The 24,105-nt window shown below is 45.0% G+C and overlaps 3 protein-coding genes across 18 annotated transcripts in view; 1 reads left to right on the forward strand and 2 right to left on the reverse strand.

Annotated features, from left to right (window-relative positions):
• The window catches only part of BASP1 (brain abundant membrane attached signal protein 1), a 79,273-nt gene extending 78,241 nt beyond the window's left edge, over positions 1–1,032 (reverse strand). The window contains exon 1 of the mRNA XM_083747437.1: positions 673–1,032. The gene's annotated coding sequence lies outside the window, so the exon portion shown is untranslated. The remainder of the gene's footprint in view (positions 1–672) is intronic.
• LOC310848329 (dynein axonemal heavy chain 3-like) overlaps positions 1–22,702 on the forward strand; it is a 622,604-nt gene extending 599,902 nt beyond the window's left edge. The window contains exon 5 of one of the 2 annotated variants that reach the window (XM_083747300.1): positions 22,475–22,702. In XM_083747300.1, the coding sequence (XP_083603426.1) occupies positions 22,475–22,558 (84 nt within the window). In that variant the 3' untranslated portion in view covers positions 22,559–22,702. The remainder of the gene's footprint in view (positions 1–22,474) is intronic. The other variant, XM_083747301.1, reaches the window with a different exon arrangement.
• On the reverse strand, positions 7,627–20,102 carry LOC310848397 (dynein axonemal heavy chain 3-like). Of its 15 annotated transcripts, XM_083747449.1 has the most exons (7): positions 19,690–19,994; positions 16,251–16,377; positions 15,253–15,309; positions 14,908–15,165; positions 13,471–13,635; positions 8,428–8,490; positions 7,627–7,727 (listed from the first exon to the last, which is right to left on the reverse strand). In XM_083747449.1, the coding sequence occupies exons 1-5, from the start codon at positions 19,768–19,770 to the stop codon at positions 13,559–13,561; spliced, it is 600 nt and encodes a 199-aa protein (XP_083603575.1). In that variant the 5' UTR covers positions 19,771–19,994; the 3' UTR covers positions 7,627–7,727; positions 8,428–8,490; positions 13,471–13,558. The 15 variants fall into 15 exon arrangements, 4 of the variants coding, with proteins under 4 accessions (XP_083603575.1, XP_083603574.1, XP_083603572.1 ...); XR_014566310.1 differs by lacking the exons at positions 16,251–16,377; positions 19,690–19,994 and adding an exon at positions 19,093–19,628; XR_014566313.1 differs by lacking the exons at positions 16,251–16,377; positions 19,690–19,994 and adding an exon at positions 17,695–17,775.
• Positions 22,703–24,105: the final 1,403 nt, after the last annotated feature.

Here is a 24,105-nt window from a genome sequence, read left to right on the forward strand (position 1 = left end):
CCTTTCAAGCCCAAGCTGAGGCTCTCATGCCATGTTATCTCGCTTTTACGCTCTTCCCCCCTCCTTCCTCTCCCCCCTCCCCTGCATGATCTTAACATGGATGTATGCCCCCTCCCCAATATGCCTTCTTCGAGATATCCATGCTATGCAGTCTATATTTATTTATTTATATATACTGTACATATAGATATATATATTAAAAAGATGGGAAAAGAAATCTGTAACATCCCCTCCAAAAAAAAAGTGGTGGCTGTGAAAAAAATTAGAAAGAAAAGCAACCCCAAGCCCTCCACCCCATTCCCCACATCCATCCCTTTCTCCATCATGCCATCTCTCCAGCCCCTGGAGGTCTCCATGCAAAGATTTCAAGACATAGGCACTGACTTAAAATTTCTCCCTTTCATAGAAACCCATCGCCAAGGCATGTGCGCTACCTAGATCTTGCTTCTCCCTCTTTTATATTTTATATATATATATATATGAAAATCTCCCAACACACACATTAAATATTTCGAGAGAACAAGCGGTTTTCATTTTTGGAGGCGGGGGCGTTTGTTTCAACAGCAATAAGAACCGGATCGACCAGCTGGCTGCCGCGTAAGAAAAAAAAAAAAAACAGAGGGGGGAAACAAGAAAATCCAAATGGTCTCCAGCCTCTCGGATGGCTCTTACCTCGTTCCTTTGCTCCTCTGTCCCCTTTGGCGCGGCTGCGAGGCTGGGGTCACAAAGAGAGAGAGAGCGGGGTCCCGGCTCGCCCTGGCGCCCGCTGAGTCTCGCCGGAGATCTCCCTCGCTCGCTGGCTGGGAGTGTAGTGGCTGGAGCTGTGGCTGCTTGGAGTAACGCCGGCGCCGCCGCTACTGCTGCCGCTGCATTTCTCCCCCTCCCTCCCGCTTCTCTCGGTGACAGTCTGTGGGCAGTTCAAAAGCCACACATGCACACGCACGCACGCGCGCACAGACACGCGCACCGGGTTTGGTTCCTCTCTCTCCTCACCCCCGCCGCGCGCGCGCACCCACCCACCCCTCCCTCCTTACCTTTTTTTTTTTTCTTCTCTCCCCCCCCCCCCAATTATTTCACCCAAAGCTCATCAGCTTCAAGAGATGCCTCCTTTCGCCCTTAGGGGGCGGTCCCGAGCCAAGGTTTTAAATATCCGCTTTGCGCGTTTCAAGACGGAGTCTTGTTTTTTTGGAAGGCGCGTAAACATACCCATCCAGCTTCCAACCCCCACGTGAAGGGATGGATCCCGCGGTGGGGAGGAACAGCAAGGGCAGATCTCTGTGCTGGTGGATTCTGACTCCTTTCCTAAGAGATCTTGCAAGCCTTCAGAGGTGATTTGTACTTCGCTTCCCCTGCTTCTTTACATTATTACTAATATTGTTGTGGTTTTTACGCACGGGGCGGAGCGCAAGCGGTCGTCGTTGTTGGCATTCTGGCACCGCGCGGCTGAATAGGGAATGGGAGAGACGCGCGCCATTCCCTTCTGCGCGCTCTGGGCTTCCTCGAAGAAACGGCAGCTTGTGGCCAAGGGATGGCAAACGCGGATGGCGACGGGATGAGGAGAGGACCACCCCGGGGAGGCTTCCGCGCAGGGGTGCGCGGCGTGCTGCGTTGGGTTGCAGGAGGGCCGGAATGCTTGCCTTTAAAAGTGCCACCTGCTTGGGACATCGAGGAAAACCTTCCTCTGGTGATGGGACGGTTGTGAGACAACGGAGAGAGGGCTGCGTTTTAATCTCGAAAGCATGGAGGCAACCCTACTCGAAAGAATGTGGGAAAAGGATGCTTAGGAACTGGAGTATGGACGTGTTGTAAGGGCAGGCAGGATACTTCGCCATGCACGAAAGATGTGTATGAAATGTCTGAGATATAAGCAACTGCTTATTAAACTAGCTACAAATTGTCTCCAAATATTCTGCAAGCTGGCGACCGCCCCCTCCTTCAGTGAGCAACGTGAAGGCAACGATTTTGTGTGTTTTTTTCTATCACAGAGCAAGCAGTCCGTGCGTTTAGCATGCTGCTAAACAGATTTTTTTTTATTGGCGTGGGGTTTGTATTTGTAGTTCTGTAGCGCCCTCTGCTAGTTAAATGACTGTATAGCAGGACATACTTTTAATGATTTTTTTAAAAGTTAAAATAATGGGGCATTAAACTTTGCATATTTTATTGAAGAATATTCAGAAATGAAAGTGAAGCCGTCCACAACGTATATGCCAATCTGAAAAATTGCTCAGAATAGGCAGATCTATTGCCACATGACATTGGCTAAACAATTTCAAACACTTCAGCATAAAGATACAAGCCAAAATCTTGTTTTTCAAAATATTTTTAGAAAATGTACATATATGGTAATGTATTGTTGGTTTTGGTTCATTATGAAAAGTACAGCACAAAACTGTGCCTGCAAATTGAAGAGCAGGAATTCTATACAAATGAATTTAATTAACCTGAAGTTGATAAAAGTAATTTGTACTAAGAATTTTGTCTAAGGCACCTGTTTCATTGCTGATATATATTACACTAAAGCATGGTTTCATGCATGGCACCAAAAACACTTGCATTTCCTTCATCTGTAATGTGAATGTAAAATTGCCTAGAATGTATATTGAATTTTAAATGGCATTTCCCCCTCTCTCCTGCACTAATTTTCACACATATCCACAGCAACAATATGAGAGGCTCAAAAGTGCTTTGTTTGCTCAGAAGCAAGTTCCATTTAGTTCAATGAGATATACTCCCTAGTAAGTGTGTTTAGCAGCCTATTCATGTTTTACTGGAAGAAAGTCCTATTGTGTTCAACGGGACTTACTCCCAGGTAAGGTTTGCAGCATCAGTGATGTGCGCAACACACCCTAGCGTAATTTCTTCTGAAATCAGTGGAAATTACTCCAGTGGTTTCTGCCAGTGGGCTAGGATGAAAGTTTGCAACTTTCATGGATCGAGTATATATTATACTGGATCCAACTTTCATGGATCCAGTATAAAAAATATAAGGCACTGAGGAAGGAGACAAAACACTGCATAGCACAGCTACATTAGAATGGTAAATGGGTCCTTTCAAATTCAAAGAATATTCACATATTCTGTTCTATACCATAAAGCTTGTCAGGAATGCTCATCCAGTATTTACTTAAGCTTTGGTAAACGGAATTAGTATAGAAATCTAAACAGGTAATCAAAAATACAGACTATTGGACCTCCTTCCCGTGACTTCTGGTAAAGGGGAAAAAATGATACGTAGAATTCATTGTTTCAGTGTACAGAGCTGCATGGTTGCAGAAGCAACAAGTCTGTTAAAATTATTTACATATAAATCACCACCAACCATATTAGAACATACGGAAGCAGCTTGTACGATCGAGAAGAAAAAATGCACTGGAGAATGCAGCCCTGTTTTCTTGGAGAGAGCGATAGAAAATCTATTAATTTCTCATTTGTAGTAAGCATGCTAGACAAATTCCGGCTGCCGAGAGCTATGCCAATAAAACAATGTTCACCTAGTGTGGTATCTAATTTCTTCTGAAATTATGAGTCGGCGTTCTGAAGAAATGCACACACGCAAAGTTCCTCCATTGATACATCCCCATTCAAATATCCAATGAATCCGACTCTTTATTTTAGAGTTTGCCATGCCACATCATTCCCTAAAACGCACACGTACTAAGTAACTGGCTCCGTTTTCCTGATGGAGACAGCAAGCCCAGCAGGCAGCGTGATTGGAATATAGATCTACTCATTGCTATGGAAACAAGAGACAAAGCCTGCATGAGGATTAAGAAATGCAAATCCACTAGAATGTGCTTTGTGCCTTTCTATTAAGCTGTCCCTGCACAGGCTATAAAAGACCTGTAATATATTTATGTACGACTAAGTGACTGGTATGAATTGATAAAACCGTTAACTCCAGTATTCAAATTATTGTAAATCAGTGCTAAATGTCATTTATTTGTTTCTCCTTGACACCAATGTACAGTTAACTACCTTGTAAAAATCAATTCAGAAGTGTCCTAAGCATGAATAGCTAACACATTTATGCATTAGCCTTCTAAATATATTTGTGAAAAGATTTTTCTGCGGCCTTAGCTACTACATTTCCACTGAAAAAGCAGTATTTCCCCCTTGGAAAGCTGGCAGCATTTTGACATTTTTCCTGGACTCTAGACTATGCTACCCCATTTATCCAGAGTGCTTTGAGGAGTGTGGTCTATGGCTGCAATCCTATACCACTTACCTTTCCTGAGCAAGGTTCTGGAGCATGTGGTTGCAGAGCAGATCCAGGTGCTTTGGAAAGAAACTGATTTTCTGGATCCATTTCAATAGGTATAGGCCCGGTTTTGGCACAGAAATTGCTTTGGTCGTCCTGTATGATGACCTCTGTCGAGAGAGAGACAAGGGAAACCTGTCCGTGTCAATTCTTCTTGACCTCTCAGCGGCTTTTGATACCATCAACCATTTTATCCTTCTGGAGCGACTCTCAGAACTAAGTGTGGGTGGCACTACTTTGCAGTGGTTCCAGTCCTACTTTGGATGGTTGCTCCCAGAGGGTGTTACTTGGGCAGTGCTTTTCATCCCCTTGGGATCTTCAATGAGGGGTTCCACAGGACTCAATCCTATCCCCTATGTTGTTTAAAAGATGTTGTTGGACTCCAACCCCCATCAGGACCAGACAGCATAGGTGATGGTCAGGGATTAGAGGAGTTAAGAGTCTAACAGCAGCTGGAAGACCACAGATCCCCCTGTTTTATAGCTGAAGGTCTAATCTAGATTTGCATTTGAGTCAAAATTAGGCCTGCTAATAAGAGCATACTGTTCCATGTCAGGAGATGGTACCGGCCCATAGCTAACCTCATAAGTAGAACTCCAGACAAAGCATGGGATAACCCACCTAAGGTTATCAGGACAGTGGTGTCTCGGGCTGCCATAGGAATAACACAGGTCAGCCTGAGCTGTTTCATTTGAATAGGGTGATGCAGGGAACAGCAGCTTATGAACACTTCTCCATGTGTTTTGTGCTCCTGGTAGCACTTGTGTCAACAGAGTCTGCCTAAAATAAGAAACCTTTTTCTTGCAGATGCCTTGAAAGCACAACTTAGGTGCTCCTTTATTACTTCAGATAATTCTACAAGGCAGAAATGCAGAGTCCTGTTCTTTGATCTCTGTTAAAGCTGAATTGTTTCTTGTGTGGTATTTCTGGAAACATCATTGTAAGAGGTCTGAGTTATTCTTCCCCAGAATGTGTAGTTTCATTCATTCTCACTGGGGGCAAACCGTCAGCTTCTCTCAGTTGTTCATGTTTGGGTGCCACCATATTTGCGGCACGGTCGTGCTCTTCAGTGGCCCTGACCCCTTCTTTCACACTCTCCATGGCCAGCTTGACAGGTATTGGTGGATCCGGCATGGGTTTGAAAAAGGAGGTACCGTATTTTTCGCCCTATAGGACGCACCGTCCCATAAGGCGCACCTAGTTTTTTTGGGGGGAAATAAAGGGGAAAAAATTATTTTTTCCCCCCCCAGGCGCGGGGCTGGGGCGGGGGAGGCCCAAGCTTCCCCCGACCCCAGTCCCCAAACGGGCAGCTCTCTGCAAGCCGTGGGAGCCCAGGGCTGGCTCCCGCCGCTTGCGGAGAGGTCCGCGAAGCCTGGACGCGCTGAGCTCAGCGGGCGCAGGCTTTGGCATGCAGGCAACTCTCCGCAAGCAGCGGGAGCGCTCCCGCCGCTTGCGGAGAGGTCCGCGAAGCCTGGACGCGCTGAGCTCAGCGGGCGCAGGCTTTGGCATGCAGGCAACTCTCCGCAAGCAGCGGGAGCGCTCCCGCCGCTTGCGGAGAGGTCCGCGAAGCCTGGACGCGCTGAGCTCAGCGCGCGCAGGCTTCGGCATGCAGGCACCTCTCCGCAAACAGCGGGAGCGCTCCCGCTGCTTGTGGAGAGGTCCGTGAAGCCTGGAGAGCGAGAGGGGTCTGTGCGCACCGACCCCTCTCGCTCTCCAGGCTTCAGCGAAAGCCTGCATTCGCCCCATAGGACACACACACATTTCCCCTTCATTTTTTGAGGGGGAAAAGTGCGTCCTATAGGGCAAAAAATACGGTATGTGCCAGGTTCAGGGCAAGGGGAGCCGGAAGGGCTGGCATTGCCTCGGCAAGGTCTCCCTCGCACTCCTCCTGTAATCATATCAAATATACCACATAGTCAGGATGAACAGTCCAGTGAAACAATAACTTTCCAAGAACCACCCTTTCCTTTCTTATTCCAGGTGCTGCCACTGGATGTGCCTTTATTGGAATTGATTGAGGGCCTTCTCAGTGGCAGTTCCCCACCTGTCAAATGCACTCCCAGGTGCAATGGGAACAGGCTCACCCAGTGAGTTTAGAACTCAGTGTGGATTGGAACCCTGGTCTCCCCTGGCCTAACACTCAACGGCATCACACTCACTCACTTGTGACCCCACAAAAGGAGGGCATTTTTAGCCCAATATTACTTTTAATTCTGGGATAAATAGCAACCCTGGGGAGGCAGATCAGAACGGGTGAGGGGCCACAAGGGGTTGAATCCTCTCTCAGCAACATCATGTGTGAACATCCCCTCTTAATTGCTGCTCTTTCATTAAAAACCAAACGTGGAAGGGAACATCATGTGCTGACAGTGCAGCTCTGTGTGTGCCTCTTTTTTCAGTCTTCTTGGGTTCAAGGGGGCTTACTCTCAGGTAAGTTGGCATAGTAGAGGATGGGGAGGGAGCACCAGGCTGCACAGCACAATGACCTGAAAACCTGGGCAAGAGCGGCCGCTTCATTGGCTTCCTTTTCATCTGCACCCACTAGCTGCTCCTTGGCATCAGAAACCTCAGTGGTTACTTTTTCTAAGAGAACCACCATTTTCTCCGTTTCTGCGGAGGTCTGAATCCATGTCGGCTGAAGAGCTGTCAGGAGCGCCTTGGTGACCTGATCAAACTCCTCCAAGTAGTATTCCACTTGAAATCCATTGAGTAAAAACTTGAAATTGCTTGAGTACTCAAGAACGTTCTCTCTCAGTCTCCTGTACTCTACACCCTGCTGTTTGAAAGTTGCCATTAGCAGCACTGGCTCTGAGATGGCACCCAACTCTTCCTCGCCGATATTTTCAAGCAAGACTAGGGTTCCAAACTGGATGGCGTTCTCCAAAGTCCTTACGTAAGTGGAGTCAGACACCTTGATAATGGAAAGCTTATAGTTTGCTGCTTCCGTGCCCCTATCCTCCTTTCCTCCCAAGCTCATCTTTTCAGCCCTTTCCAGCTTCTGAGAGCATTCCTCGATGCTGTTTTCAAGTTCTTTCTTCCGGTTATTAAGTGATTCAAGTTCATTGTTCAGGTCCTAGAGGCAGTCAATTACTTTCTTTAGTTCGTCTCTGTCCGTATTGAGCTTCTGCATCAGTAGAGTGAGCAACCCTTCCTCTTTCCTGAGTTCTTGATGTTTTGGGGCCACCACCTTTGCCACCCGGTCGTACGCTTCCATGGATCCAACTCCTTGGCACAAGCCTTTGCAGGCAGATGATACAGCTGGCTCTATGAAAGATGGCTGAAAGTCCACATGGCTGAAAGTCCACAACTTCTCTCTACTTCTCTTCATTACAGCTGGGAGGAAATTCTCTTTGTCAGAAGTCTTCAAGGAGTTGACAAAGGAGGTATTTGTCAGCTTCAAGGTATGGAGAGCCGAAAAAGGACCTTCCAGGGCGGGCATTCGCTCCACGAGGTCGCTCTCGCACTCCTCCTGTAATGACATCAAATATATTCTCAGTAGGGATTTGATACCCCTGGTCCCCCCCGGCCTAACACGCTAACTGCATCACACTCACTCTCTTGTGACCCCACCCACAAAAGGGGCAATGGTGGAGCTTCATGCTCCGGCACCGGGGGGCAGAGAGAAGGCGGGGCGGGGCGTGCGTCCTGGGGGCGGGAAGCGCTGCCTGTGGGGGTGGGCTGCCCAGCGTAGGGGCAGCTGCAATGGCACCCTGCCAGGATCATGCTGCCTGGGGTGGTGTGCTCCCCCTGCACTCCTCTTCCTCTGCCAGTGAAAGGGGGGGCATTTTTAGAAATTTTTAGCAATAAATGCAAATGTTTTACCTTTAAAGGTAAAGGGTAAAGGGACCCCTGACTGTTAGGTCCAGGCGCGGACGACTCTAGGGTTGTGGCGCTCAATTCGCTTTACCGGTTGAGGGAGATGGCATCCAGCTTCTGGGCACGTGGCCAGCATGACTAAGCCGCTTCTGGCAAACCAGAGCAGCATACAGAAACGCCGTTTACCTTCCCACCAGAGCGGTACCTATTTATCTACTTGCACTTAGACATGCTTTTGAACTGCTAGGTTGGCAGGAGCAGGGACCGAGCAACAGGAGCTCACCCCGTCATGGGGATTCAAACTGCCGATCTTTGTATCGGCGAGCCCTACCCTAGTCACATTTTTTTCTTACCTCAGCATGCTTGGTGCCAGAAATTGAAACCAAGAGAATTATCCAGAAAATCAACATCGTAATCTATGAAAAAAGAAAAGCAGATGAATATTGTTTTTAGACAGCTTTTAAATCCCAGAACACTTTCCCGCCCAGGCTGCTCACCTAACAACTTACCTATTTGCAGCTCATTTGCTGAAATGCCCTCTACACACCAGATAACCCCAATATAAACTTAACATTGGATTGTGATGTAATCTGGCACCCCTGTCTTGAATTATTATGCCAAGATGGGAAAAGTTAAAATTGTCATTGCTAGGCAAAATTTCAGTGATAAAAATGAATGTTTCGCCTAGAATGATTTTTCCCCCCAAATAATACCTCTTGCGACTGATTCACTATTTAAAGAATGGCAAAATGGGTTTATCTAGGTGTTGTGACAATGAAAAAAACCACAAGTTAAAATGAAAGTACTGCAAGATGTAAAGCAAAGGGGAGGATTGGAACTGCCTGATTAGAAATTGTATTTTGCCACCTATTGCTTAGCCAGAGCATTCCTACATCCCAGTCTTCCTGAATTCTGGGTGAACTAGAATAATTCCAGAACAAAAATTCCAGAACAGCAGCACATGTGCTTTACTACAGTTTTACCTTTCCCCAGTTCATTCCTTTGCATAACATACCAGTGTGCTCTGCACTTTAAGCTGGACGCAGCTCAACATGGGCTTCCTCCATGACATTTCCATATCTTTCTAGGGCACAAATGAGATGGGAGAACTAACGCAGTTGCTCCCCCAGTCTTAGGGTGCAACAAGGTGGAGGTGGGTGAGCGGGAAGTTGAAGCTCACAGGATCCTTATCAAGCAAAGCAATATACAGTGTCATCATGGAAAGAGTGAGATGGATGGGGGATGTCTTAGCCATGACCCTGCAATGATGGCAAAGAAATTCCAAACCAGGCTGAACTGGCCCCATGAATAAGTCATCAGCCTGGAACTTGGAAAAGAGTAAATGGCTTTCAAATGCAGCAAAAGTTGCATTATTATCAATAGGAACAGTTTGCTATCAGTCAATATGCAGAGCCAGACTAATACATTTTGCTGCCTGAAGCAAAAAGCAAAAACAAAACGGTGAATCTTCAATCCCATTCCACGTACAGCAGCCAATTGAGCTGGCAGCTGAGTCTTACAATGGGGCAGACAAACTCCAGACAAAGCATGGGATAACCCACCTAAGGTTATCAGGACAGTGGTGTCTCGGGCTGCCATAGGAATAACACAGGTCAGCCGGAGCTGTTTCATTTGAATAGGGTGATGCGGGGAACAGCAGCTTATGAACACTTCTCCAAGTGTTTTGTGCTCTTGGTAGCACTTGGCTCAAGTAAGAAACATTTTTCTTGCAGATGTTGAAAGCACAACTTACGTAGGTGCTCCTTTATCCCTTCAGAAAATTCTACAAGGCAGAAATGCAGAGTCCTGTTCTTTGATCTCTGTTAAGGCTGAATTGTATCTTGTGTGGTATTTGTGGAAACATCATTGTAAGAGGCCTGAGTTACTCTTCCCCAGAATGTCAGTCATTGCACACGTCCTCTAAAATGTGTCCAGCCTATTCACTGCATGAGATATATGTTGTCCCCCTTTGAATCTCCATCTTTTGAGTTCTGGCCTTAAAGGAACTAAAAGCTTGAATACTGCAAAGCATATCCATAAGGCAAGTGAGCTTGTGCAATAAGGTATTGTATGGCCTAATTAGCCGAGCCAATATTACTATCTGGTTACGGCAAAAGCTCAAGGGTGGAACAAATTTTCCGACATGCAGCCCATGTTTTATATTTGACTCATCCTCTTCTTTCTTCTATATCCAATCCAGTCATTTCTTCCTGTCCAACTGACTATAATAATAGCTTTCTCCTTTGAAGTTGTGCCTTATCTATCCTACTGCGTTCTAAGCTGCTGTGGCTGTCTGTCCCAAAGAAAATAAACAAAAGAGGGTGATTGTGATTGTGTGTGTCCTGACTAATCAAACAGCAACATAAAACAAAATAGGGAAAAAAATAAAATAAAAGTAGGAGACTCAAATAAACTTTGTGATCCATCAATATATGCCCAAAATCTAATAGCTGTGTTCCCCTCACAGAGCTGCAAGCTCCAGAGTTCCCTAGGAAGAGGAACTAGCCTCTCAGCACCCTTAATAAACTCCAGTTCCCAGGATTTTGGAGGGGGAATTCATGACTGTGTAAATAGGTATGACATTGCTTTAAATGTCTGCTGCAGATGGGGCTAAAAACCACCAGAAGATTAATATCTGGGGCAGCGAGGGGAAGGCAGAGGGCAAGGAAGACCTTACACAGGAATGGACGGATTATGAAGTTAATAGAATCAAAGAATCATAGAGCTAGAATGGAAGAGAGGGCCATCTAGTTCAACATCCTGCAATGCAGGGGCTCAAGCCCATGACCCTGACCCAAAAATGAAAGCCAAGGTAGGAACTGGGGAAAGCCAGAAGCGAAGTTGAATGAAATGACAAAGCAAAGAGTTGGGCTCAACCCAAGAAATAAAACTGGGTGCAAAGCAAAGAGGACTTCCAGCAAAGAGGACGTATCTGAAGAAGTGTGCATGCACACGAAAGCTCATACCAAGAACTGACTTAGTTGGTCTTTAAGGTGCTACTGGAAGGAATTTTTTTTGTTCCAGACCAGCGTTAGTCTTGGGTGGGATTCAGCCACATCCCAGCAAATCCCGGTTGTGCAGTCAAGGTGATTGGGAGGCCTTGAACAACAAACCCACTCCTCCCAAAAGAATGGACTTTTTACAAAATATTCCCCCTCTGGGGAAAGCTGATAGTTTTCCAGGACTTCTGCATCTTTACAATATGCAATTGGAAAGAACAGAGAGCTGGAGAAGCCTGTCCTTGTTGTCGAGTAATCTCCTACCATAGTTAGATTCGCCTAGGAATAGAAACAACGCATTTGAATGAAATGGTAAGGTGTTTATAGAGCATGCAGAGATACTGTCTGTTTAAAACAGAAGACTAAATAAGACTCTGCTCACAAGGTGACCGGAGCCCTCATACAGTGGGCTCAGGGGGGAATTGGAACCTACAGTGGGACACTTTTAATAAGCAGCCAGATGTTAGCTGGCCTTGCATTACTAGGGATGATGGGGTTTTGTCACAAATCCCAATATACTATGGAGTTTGTGAGGGCATTTTGTGACAGGGCTGAGGTGGGGTTTGTGATGGTGCTTTGTGAGAGGGCTGAGGTGGGGTTTGTGATGGCCATTTGTGAGAGGGCTGAGGTGGGGTATGTGATAGTCTGTTGTGAGTGGGCTGAGGTGGGGTTTGTGATGGTGCTTTGTGAGTCTGCTGAGGTGGCGTTTGTGATGTTGCTTTGTGGGACGGCTGAGGTGGGGTTTGTGATGGCCCTTTGGGAGTGGGCTGAGGTGGGGTTTGTGATGGCCCTCTATGAGTTGGCTCAGGTGGGGTTTGTGACTCAAACCCTTAGGATGAGTCCCCAGTAGCATTTCATCTTTCAGACTTGTAGATGTTAGCATTTATGGAAGTGGACAATAGCCCTTTAAAGAACACAGCCAGCTCCTCTGCAAAGGGAGGGCTAATTGCAGGGCAGGGTTTGCCAACCTCAACCTCTTTGCTGAGACAACATCCACCCATTAACCACAATCAAGAGAAAACTGCAGCCACTGGAGGTCACAGGACCTGTCCATGGTCCTGATAGGGCTTGCCTAAATCTGGGTGTATTTTTATTTTTATTTATTTCTTAAGATCTATACACCACTTGATTGCAAGAAAAGCTCAAAGCAGCTTACAAAAAACCATAAAATCATCTAAAAAAAGGAAACAACTATTGAAAAATAAATAAGATCAACGATGGGCAGGGAGCAAATTAAAAGGTATGTCAAGATTCTACATTTATGGATGTTTTTAGCAGGCTCCAAAAAGTGTCGAGTGAAGGTACCTGCTTGGGAATTCCATCTGAAAATATCAATTTCTTACAAATGCGGATCAAGTATTATGTGGCACTTGTAACAGTGCCAGTTCCACAGATCCAAGCAGTTGCATGGGCATATATAGGATAAGGAAATCTCACAAGTAAACTAGGGACAAGTTGTTAAAGGCTTTATATCCTAACCTGTATATTTGACCTTGGCCCTGAACTTGATACTGCTAAATTGAGGCACATGCTAAGGAGCCTGACCTTACCTGCATGACCCTGCTGTTCACTTTGATATTATCTGACATGACCACACTGGGAAGAGATATTTACCTAATATTGCCCTTTTTTTAAAAAAAAAAAAGCCTGCTGCCACTTTCTCTGTGACCCCAGAGCCCCAGGGGATTAGAACTTTCATTGCACCCCTTTCCTGATCAGCATAAGAGGGTGTCTGGAGCCCAGGAAACAGGATTTGTACAGCATTCATTTAGACTGATTAATAGATACTGAATTCTTGCCTGAACCTGTCATGAGTACTCTCTTTTTTTAAAAAAATAAAATTTTTATTAAGATTTTACATTACAAAATAGAAAAAGAAAAAAGAAAAAGTACAAAATAAAAGTTGTTAAAAACAATCAATCATCACATTATTTTTCATTTACTTGTTTCTCGGACCTCCTCGGACCTCCCTTTTTTGTATTCCAATTCAATTTATTAGCTCAGCAGTTTCTTTCCCTCTTTATTCTACCCAGATCTTTAATCTTAAATTATTATAACCTTGAATTTTTACTTATAAAAAACCATTTTTTCATATTCTTTTATACCATTGCAGCTAGAAACCACTTAATTTCAATCCAACATCATTCTAAGATTCATTAATTTTACAATGTCTCTGTAGATAGTCTTTAAATTTCTTCCAGTCTTCTTCCACTGACTCTTCTCCCTGATCTCGGATCCTGCCAGTCATTTCCGCCAATTCCATGTAATCCATCACCTTCATCTGCCATTCTTCCAGAGTGGGTAAATCTTGTGTCTTCCAATATTTTGCAATAAGTATTCTTGCTGCTGTTGTAGCGTACCTGTCATGAGTACTCTCAGGTACTATGACCTCTTCACCATTTTTTTCCTGAAGCAGATATCCAGCTGGTTGAGAGATGGCAGTTCTGCAGCACAACCCAAGTCCCATCGACGATAGCCTGATTAATCATCTTTGCTGCGATTGTTCCTTGGCCCTGGCCAAGTGAAGTAGTCTGGATGCTTTCCATGCTGAGATCATCAAGCCTAGGGTCAAATATTTAAATACAAATTGTTTTAATAAATGTGCAGGGTTTTAGTGTCAGGAACGCTATTCAAGAAACCCAAACCGAATCTTCTCATTTAAAGTAACTGTCACCTTTAGAAGACATCTGAAGGCAGCCATGCAATGTTTTATTATGTTTTTATATATGTTGGAAGCTGCTCATGGTGCCACACAGTCAAAGGGTGGGGTACAAAGAAAATTATTATTATTAAAGTGCTTTTTTGAGGACTTTCAGGCAAGCTGCTGTTGCAAAGACTTCTGCACACAACATACAGATAAATTAAGGAATGTCAGTAGGAAGCTACTTTATTTATACAGAGTCAGAACATGGGTTCATCTAGCCCAGTTAGGGTAACACGGACTGGCAACAGCTCTCCGTGGCTTAAGGCAGATTTCTCTCCTAGCCTTACTTGGAGATGCCAGCAACTGAACCTGTGAACCTCTCCATGAAAAGGGTACCATGAACTGTGGTCTTTCTCTGCTGAGTTCCCTTGGCTGCATTTTGTGTGCTGGAAAACATGCCCTGGGGCAGAAGGGAAGGTTAGACCTACAGATGAATCTGACCCTGGAGATGCTGTCTCTGGGGATCCCAGTTTGGGAGTCTCATAAGAGCATAATAAGAACCAATGACCCATCTAGTCCCGAATCCTGCTCTCATAATGCTCAACCAGATGCCTGTGGGCAACTTGCAAGTAAGTCTTGAACACAGCAGCACTGTTGCCTTCTGTGGTTTCCAGCAACTGGCATTGAGAAGCATTACTGCCACTGGACATGGAATCTCTGGCTCGAGTTTAGAATGGGGGACCCAGGTCTGGGTCCAGCACCTCATTGAGAGCCAGTGTGGTGTAGTGGTTAAGAGCAATGGACTCGTGATCTGGTGAACCGGGTTCGCTTCCCCGCTCCTCCACATGCAACTGCTGGGTGACCTTAGACTAGTCACACTTTTCTGAAGTCGCTCAGCCTCACTAACCTCACAGTGTTTGTCTTGGGGGAGGAAGGGAAAGGAGGTTGTTTGCTGCTTTAAGACTCCTTAGGGTAGTAATAAAGTGGGATATCAAATCCACACTCCTCCTCCTCATCTGCTTGCACTGCCATTTTTTTAAAAAAATCTGGCTGTGCACTCCTCCTCTGGGTCAGAGTTTGAGCTGCTGCTCAGGGTGTGGGTAGTGAAAGATGCAGATTATAGCCTTGTTCAACTGGAAAGGCAGTATCATAAAAGAAGGATTTCATGTTGGGTATTTAAGAAACCTCACCTGCCATGGGATCAGCACCTGGCAACAGAACAAAAATCAGAGGTGGGGGTTCAATATTGTCTGCAATGAAGAGTTGGGTAGCTGGGATGATTTTATCTTGTCTCAGGCATCGGAGAATGACCATGCAGTCAAGACCTGTGACCAGATTCCATTCACCAGGAAACTCTACTTCATGAGGTTTGGCAGAACCATAAATCGTTTTCCACTCCACAACATTGGACTCCACATGATGCAACAGCCCATGCAAGTTTTTCAGCCCTGAGGAATGCACAGTTTCAGCCCATGATTTGTCAGACAACCACTCTGGGGCAGGATTCGCATCCGGGTTCTTGAGCGCAACCTCACCTGTCAGTAGGAAACGCCAGACCTCACCATTAATCTCATCTCTCCCTTTAACGATCCCTATAGTCAGAAGGAAGGAGAAAAGAAGCTTGACCTTCTCAAACGGGAATCGGCAGTCGTTGTAGATGCTGATTGTTAAATGTTCAATTATTAAGTCATTCCTTTCTTCCAAAACGTGACTTTTCCTGCTATTGGCAAGAGACTGGACATAGCAGTTAATAAACCATATCAGGGAATACAGTGGTGCCTCGCAATACGAAATTAATTCGTTCCGGGAGTTTTTTCGTCTTGCGATTTTTTCGTCTTGTGAAGCACGGACTTTGGAAAAGCTTCAAAAATCACCAAAGTCTTCAAAAACCTCAAAAAAGGCTACCACACCGCATGCTATGAGTTGCTCCTCAAAGTGAATGCACGGTTTTAAGAAAAAGGAAACAAACTTGCAAGACAAAGGAAACAAACTTGCAAGACGTTTTCATCTTGCGAAGCAAGCCCATAGGGAAATCCGTCTTGCGAAGCAACTCAAAAAATGAAAAACTCTTTCGTTTTGCGAGTTTTTCATCTTTCGAGGCATTTGTCTTGCGAGGTACCACTGTATTGATACATTGGTTCCATGTCAGCCAGATCAGACACGCAGAAGACAACTATTGCTAAATGAATGGCCACTGGCTTGTACCCCAATTCAGCTGGTATCTATTTCTATTTCAGTAATAGTGGTAATTTCTTGCTTTTCAGAGATTTCTTCAGACAAGTCTTTGGAGGAAGAGATGATTTTAATAGCTGTTTCATCTTCTTAGATATTTCCTTCTGAATTGGAAAGAACTTCCAGGCTTTCGCCTTCAATCTCCTCCAGCTGTTTCTTGTTTGCTGCACTTTCTACAATCAGCTTGTTCTTCTCTTTCAGCTCAGGCTTTTCCTTCGCAGCCAGAATCCCTAGAAGCTAAATTTTATGGTGATGATGGTGCCCCTATTTGATGAAATAAAAGCAAGTGTAGCTTTCACACCTGCAACTGGGTATGGTGGCAGAGCAAAACTTCTCTGATGATCCGGGAGAAATCGTGCAGGTTGAAGATGTAGTGAGATTTTGAAGGAGTCAGGAGGAGGTTTTCCGCAGCCATCGTTTTGCCAATCCTTTGAAAAGGAGCAAAAAAGTTAAATGTAACCCTGACCTTTCTTTCCAACATGCCCCACCCCTAGGTTCTCTTCTCCCACTTTGCCATGGTGAAGAGTTGCAGACATCACGAGGGATGAGCAAATCTGTTAATTTTGGTTTCTCATTTCCCCAATTTTATGTTCAGTTCTGCTGATTTCCACACTGGTTTGCAATACCCCCCCCCCCCGGCCAAAAAATAATAATAATCATTAGCATTTGAGTGCTAATTTCCCCTAACATGCACACTTTTGTATATATTTGCCTACTATATCCATTTTTGCAAGCCATTTCCCCCAATATAATTCATTTCTGTATGTTATTTTCAGAAATATATGCATTTTGCGCACTGATTACCTAAGTAATAATAATAATAATATAATAAATTTTATTTATATCCCGCCCTCCCAGGCCAAGACCGGGCTCACGGCGGCTAAAACCAGGTATAAAAACAATTGATTCAAATATAACTTAAAAAAACAAGATTAAAATACAACATTAAATTGCAACCTCATTTCAGTAGAAACTCAAATCAAAAACTTTTTTGGGAATGAAAACGTCAAGTGTTCACCAAGGCAAACTATCCAGACTGTTCCTACATGGGCCAGAAAAAAACCAGGGAAGTCCCCAAATAGGAGTTCCATCACAGGAGGAGAGAGGGGGAGGAAAGAAAGAGGGGGAGGGGATCAAGATGATTCCAAGCCAAAGGCCAGGCGGAACAACTCTGTCTTACAGGCCCTGCGGAAAGAAATCAGGTCCTGCAGGGCCCTGGTCTCATGAGGCAGAGCGTTCCCCCAGGCCAGAACCAGTGTAGCATATGCATTGCATGACCAGGCGGCGACAGCCACAGCCCCCAGGGATCATAAGGAAGAAATAAAATTAGGCCACAACTTTATTAAACTTCCAAATGTAGGAAGACTTTGGCTTAGGTCTTGGGCGTGTACCCCCCCCCCAGCACCCCAGCCGGGGGGAACTGGGGCTCCTCAGAGTAAATGGGATATGGGGGTGCTCTGCGAGACATATGTGTAGCAGGCAGCCAAGCCCATATCCCCGCACGCAGGGTAGTTCACTGATGACCTTTCAGTGCAGGGTCAGTGACACCCATATATATAACCTCTTTAAGACGGGGACCCTGGAACTACTGCCGCAGTGGGGTGAGTCACCACTTCACGCCCTGCCTCCCACCATATAGGGAAGAAAAGACTAAAGGATTCCACCCAGGGCCATAACCGCCACCTGAGACCATGAGTTTGCAGTCTTGCCAAGACCACCTACATCCGGAAAACCATTCACCTTACCTCCAACCACTCCATCAGGCCATGCCTGATGTCGCACAACAAGAGCTCACTCACAGGGCACTCCTGTGAACTGGTAATGAGGCATCTGATCAAGGCCTGTATTTTAAAATGAGCTTAAAGATATATTTGCAAATGTTTGTATGTTTTATGCCAGGCAGAAAACCAGCTGGCTAAGGACTTTGGCAGATGTTTATCCTCCTGGACAAGGGCCCCCCTGATTTATAGCAGGAGCCAAAATTCTCAAAGTTGTAAAAGGGAATTATAGGCTGGGAGCAAAGGTTACACTGACCCCACATATTACAGAATACAATCAAGCTGCAAAAACACTAATTAAGAGTTAGTAAATAGTAGGATTTATTGTTTAACAGAAAATAATACCATGTGCCTCCCATTAGGCTTTAGCCACATTTTCCTAAGGTCAAAGGGCAAGAGCTAATGGGAAAAGCAGCTAGCCGGAAAAGGGGGGTGTAAACTGAAGAGTTTTACTTTGAAAATGCCTTTTCTTCTAAAAAGCTATCTATGTTAATGTATGAGATTTGTTGGCTTAAATGTAATTATGCAAAGGATTTAGAAAGTAAGAAATGTTAGATTCTTATGTTAGATTCTTATTTCATTGATGGTGTGTGAGAATGTGAACCCAAGATCTCTGTTTAAGAAAAATGTAAGACCATGAGCCATCTGTTTTAGCCATCTATTTTGGAATGGAGGGGCAACAAGGGCAAAAGGTGATCTGGTAATTAAGGTGCCTTGTCGAAGCAAATGTAAGATATATGGCTACTTGTCTGCCATTTATGGATAGAAGGAAATATAGCTCTTTGTCTCCCATAAAAGGTAATAGGAAATGGGTGTATCTTTTATGATTGGTTCTAGCAAACAGCCAATAGGAATTTCAACCAGGCTGATTGGACAGAGGCAGCCAAAGGAGGAGCAAGGGGGCTGGGCTGAGGAAATATAAGTGCTGGCCATCAGGGCTGGAGGATGGGCAGAGCTTTGGTAACCATATACCACTGTGCCTATCATTTATTTGTCTGACAAATAAATTATTATTTTAATTTCTCTATTTCTGCGTTGAATATTTCATTCCAGCTAAGCGTTAACCACAAGCAGGGTGCTACAGTAATGAGTTAAAGGGTGGCTGGATGCATGAACAAGGAACTGGCCAGGCTCCTCAGGGCAGGCTCTCATAAATTAACACGTGTCTGCCACAGGGCAAGGCCCAGGCTGCGAGACTAGAGCAGGCCAGAAACAAGAGAGAATGAAATGACATGAATGCTAGCAAGCCAATGCACAAGGCTATAAATGGCAGGTAGACAAATCCAATTTGCAAGGGGGCACCCCAGAGGTCATCCAGACCAACCCCGGTCCCACAGAGGGCCCAGCAAAAAATTGGGCAAATACCATGCGCCGGGAATAGCACCCCAACAGCGGCTGCCCTGGAACAAAGGGAGGCTTCACTAGGCCACAGCCCTCTCGCTGCAATCCAGCATCTGCCAGGGAACAATTGGAGGCTTCACTAGGCCTCAGTAGGCCACAGACCCCCCACTGCAATCCAGTGGCTGGCAGGGAACAAAGGAAGGCCTCAATTGGCTTTGCTAGGCTGCAGGCCCCCGAACAATGGAAGGCCTAACAGGCCTCACCAGCAGTAAGCAACAGGAAGGGGGGGAATTAATAACAAAGAGCTGTCAAGGCAGCTTGGCTCCATGGCAGGAGGTATGATAGGGGAGAAGGAAACGTGGAAAAGGAAATGGGACCCCAAGTACTGGCCACTCTGTGCCTCTCTGGTTATTGTTGGCTCCACCCCCTATTTATAAAAATGGGGCTGGCCCCACCTCCCAGCAAGAAACTTGATTACTGAGGCTGGGCGTAAACCTCCAGAAATTAACACTGAGAGGCAAGCCTGCCCCTGTTTGCCAATACTCCCTGGGAACTGTAGCACCACACACTATCCCGCAAAGGGCACCCACAATGTAAAGTGTGAGTGCTCATTTTGCATACGTAGCCTGGCCGGCCAGCTTCCTTGTTAAGATTGGGAAAGTGCAAAAGATTTCCTTTTGCACAAGTCCTCCGTCCAGGCATCTATCCCAAACCCTCCCCAAATCTGCTCCAAAGGGTTGGAGCAACATATCTAGGGGAAGTTCCACTGCACAAGCAGAAATCCTTGTACTGAGACAATGGATTAATTGGATATTCCTCATTATTTCTCCCCCATCCCCATTCATAATTCAATGGCAGAGCACGTGGCTTTGCATTTTAGTCCCTGGCATCTCCAACACCTGAAACCCTGGAGAGCTGCCGCCAGTCAGTGCCATAGCTGTCAACTTACAGATTTGAAAATAAGGGACCAGCAGCCTCGAAAATAAGGGATCAGCAGCCAAAATAAGGGATTTTCTGGGCACAGGTATGTTCAACTTCTGAGCCTCTCTGAGCCAAAGGCAGAAAGCCCAGCCAGCAGCCAAATGAAGCCTCATCAATAAGGGACAGCAGCGGGACATGGCGCTGGGATAAGGGACTGTCCCGCCAAATAAGAGACACTTGACAGCTATGGTCAGTGGAGATAGCACTAAGTTAGATGGACCAACAACAGCTTTCTATTTTGCTAACCATGAAGGTTTTTTTATCAACCTCCTGATCCTAAATCAAGTGTCATTTCAGATAACAAACACACAACAGTATAGGATTCTATAGCAAGAGCAGTGGCAGTGGTAAATAGTGGCTAGATATTGTTGGGGAAAATGCATTATGGAAAGAATTGATGTGGTGTGGAATCCTAGGATGTCACCACAGCAGGCAGTTCTTTTCAGTTAGGTCTGTTATCAAGTGCAGAGAGTGAGAGAGGGAGTTTTGCTGTGCGTTTTATACAGCTATGTGCCTCAGAATAAGTAGGTAAAATCTCGTAAGTCTGCCAGTTTCTCGTGTGTGTGTGTGTGTGTGTGTGTGTGTGTGTGTTTTCAGTGCTTTTTTCTGGGGGGAACGCAGAGGTACTCACACCCCTAAACATTTTGTGAATCAAACGGAAGAAACTAAAAATTTTAAACATTTTATTTTCTTCTCTAGCACGGTGAATCCTCAATTCTGTTACTACCCCCGATGGCGGCCTCATTTCCTGAGTCTCAGACTGAGCAAGCATTTAATGTGTGAAGTAGAAGTTGGAATCTAGCATGAGGTAGTGCATGTTCTTTGTACTTTTGTCCATTTACTGTATTTATTTCCCCCAATTTCAACTATAAAATGGTGATTTCCTTGAGTCAAAATGAGAGTACCCCTAAACATCCCCCCCCCAGAAAACAAGCACTGTATGTTTTATCATACCAAAGAAAGTTATGTGTTATGTTTAAACTCCTGGGGCAGCTTCTGCACATATAAATACCACAACATGTGCTCTCTTGAAGAGAAGCACATTCCTCAGAATAGTGGCCTCAGAATAGTGGTCTCAAATCTCAAATCTAAAGTTTGATCATCAAAGGCACTGATGAAAACAATGGCCAGCTGCCTTGTGAAACGCCCTGTGAGACACGAAGGAAGGCAGAGTAAGTCTCAGTGCAGCTTTGCCATTCCTTCTGGTGACCTCAGGCAGACAGTTGAAACTGCTGGTGAAGGTGGCAAGGTCACGTCTACACCATACATTTAAGGTGCTATTATGCCACTTTAAATTGCCCTGGCTTCCTCCCCCAAAGAATCCTGGGAACTGTAGTTTGTTAAAGGTGTTGAAAGTTGTTAGGAGATCCCTCACAGAGCTACCATTTGTAGGCTGATCCATATTTCTTTCAGACTGATTGACATGCAACTATCTGAGTCTGAAATTAGAGGGGGAAAGATGTTGGGCCCCCTCACCTTCTAATAGAAGTACTCTTGGTAAAGTTTCTAGTCAGGGTGACCCCCTCCTTCCTCCGTGTTTTCCACCTCCCCACCCTAATTAATTATAAGTATTCCCTGGGTAATGAGCATATCCAGTTCTTATGGCACCAGCTTTTGTGTTTGTACATTTCCCCCATTGCCTTTAGATTTTCTTCTTTCTCCATGGCTCTTTCTTAGCTAAAATCCTAACATTAGAGGGAAGGATGGTGCCCTTTTGCAGCCCTTCTCAACCTTGGGTCCCCAGATGTTGTAGGTCTACAACTCCCACCATCCCTGACCTGGTCCTTCTAGTTAGGGATGATGGGAGTTGTAGTCCAACAACATTGGGGACCCAAAGTTGAGAAAGGCTGTCCTATTGCATTTAATCTGACATCATGCAGGTAATATCATTCCTTCCACCTCCCGGAGGCCCCTTTGCTGAAAGGAACAGAACATCAACAATAGCAAGCCTTGAGGTGTCCTTCTTGTCATACCAGTGGCTGTGATCAATCCATTGCCTAAGGAATTCTATAGAAGGCTAGGCTCTGTATACCTCCTTGGCAGACATATTTAAGTCATCTAGGAAGAATATTGAGGCATTTATCTTCCAAAGACAAAAAATAACTCCCTCTACCCCTCTCCCCATTAACACAAGCAAGCAAAGAAAGGGAGAGGATGAGAATGAGTTAGAGTGTTAGGCCAGAGGAGACCAGGGTTATCAAATCCCCACTGAGTTCTAAAACTTACTGAGTCACCACGTTCCCGTTGCACCAGGGAGTGCATTTGACAGGTGGGGAACTGCCACCGAGAGGGCCCTCAATCAATACCAATGAAGGCACATCCAGTGGCGGCACCTGGTATAAGAAAGGAAAGGGTGGTTCTTGGAAAGTTATTGTTTCACTGGACTGTTCATCCTGACTATGTGGTATATTTGATATGATTACAGGAGGAGTGCGAGGGAGACCTTGCCGAGGCAATGCCAGCCCTGGACCCTACCCTGAATGAAACGACACATTCTGGGGAAGAATAACTCAGACCTCTTACAATGATGTTTCCACAAATACCACACAAGAAACAATTCAGCCTTAACAAAGATAAAAGAACAGGACTATGCATTTCTGCCTTGTAGAATTCTCTGAAGTAATAAAGGAGCACCTAAGTTGTGCTTTCAAGGCATCTGCAAGAAAAAGGTTTCTTACTTGGGGCAGACTCTGTTGACACAAGTGCTACCCCCCCTTTCTTTCTTTTTAAATCACCCCTACAATCTTCTCTTAGCAGAGGGCGGGCGAGATGTAAAGATCCAGTAACAGCACCTGGAATAAGAAAGGAAAGGGTGGTTCTTGGAAAGTTATTGTTTCACTGGACTGTTCATCCTGACAATGTGGTATATTTGATATGATTACAGGAGGAGTTTGAGGGAGACCTTGCCGAGGCAATGCCAGCCCTGGACACTCCCCTTTCGGCTCTCCATACCCTGAACCTGGTAAATACCTCCTTTGTCAAATCCCTACAGGATCCACCAGGACCTGTCAAGCTGGTCATGGAGAGCGTGAAAGAAAAGCCAGAAAGAAAGCCTGATCCAAGTGGAAGCGGACACTTCCTTGTTAGTATTTTGTGGGAGGGATTGCAGTGTACACTGGAGATTTAGGATGGTGCAGTTAAAGTGGATTAAAGTGCTCTGTCATCCAGCTTGCTCCTTAAAGTCCAGATAGAATCTAACTTCTGCATAAGCAAGCAAATCAAGATGAATGCCCAATAAGTGGTTTGTCAGGTGGAGCTCACTGATCAAGTTGTTGACTATGCCTTTTGTCTAAGAGCAATCTTCATCTGTTCTTCTTTTTTAAATAGATGACCATGTCCACTCTGTGGCTCCTTGGTCTTTTCCTATTCACTGTGGTGCAGACCATGGTTGGCCCCACCAACTCTTGATTCCAGGTGTAGCTTGGATTTGGCTTAGGCATTGGAGGGCTGGCACATGATAGAGTCTGCGTAACAATAGCAGCAACTCCCCATCCCACACACCACTTTCAAATTACATTGAAAAAGTAAAGAAAAAGTAAAGCAAACTGTAGGGAAGGCCAGGAATGGATTTTCTGTGAAAACAAATTCCTATGTGGAAACCTGCAGTCAGAGGCAGGGATGGAAGGCTCTGTCAGTTTCAGTTCTCTTTCAATTACTCTAAGGCTATCAGAGAGTTCCTATGACTTTCCAGTTTTGTTGAATATGAACTCTCATCATTATATTATATCTCATCATTATATTATACCCGTGAAAATCTACGAAAGCAAATATATATATATATATATATATATATATATATATATATATGCAGGTTTTGGTGTCCTCGGGTGTCTTCCCGTGTAAAAGTTGGGGAAGACGGGAAGACACCCGAGGACACCAAAACCTGCATTCCTGTACCCGTGAAAATCTACGAAAGCATATATATATATATATATATATTATTCACATTGTTGCATTTATGACCTTTTTATTGACATGCAATATTTTATGAATTGTTGTATACAACCCTACTAAAAGAGAATTATATGAAAATGATGCACTGGTGGTATCTGGTTA

Source organism: Podarcis gaigeae (assembly GCF_964106915.1).
Source record: "Podarcis gaigeae genome assembly, chromosome: 7".
NCBI lineage: Eukaryota > Metazoa > Chordata > Lepidosauria > Squamata > Lacertidae > Podarcis > Podarcis gaigeae.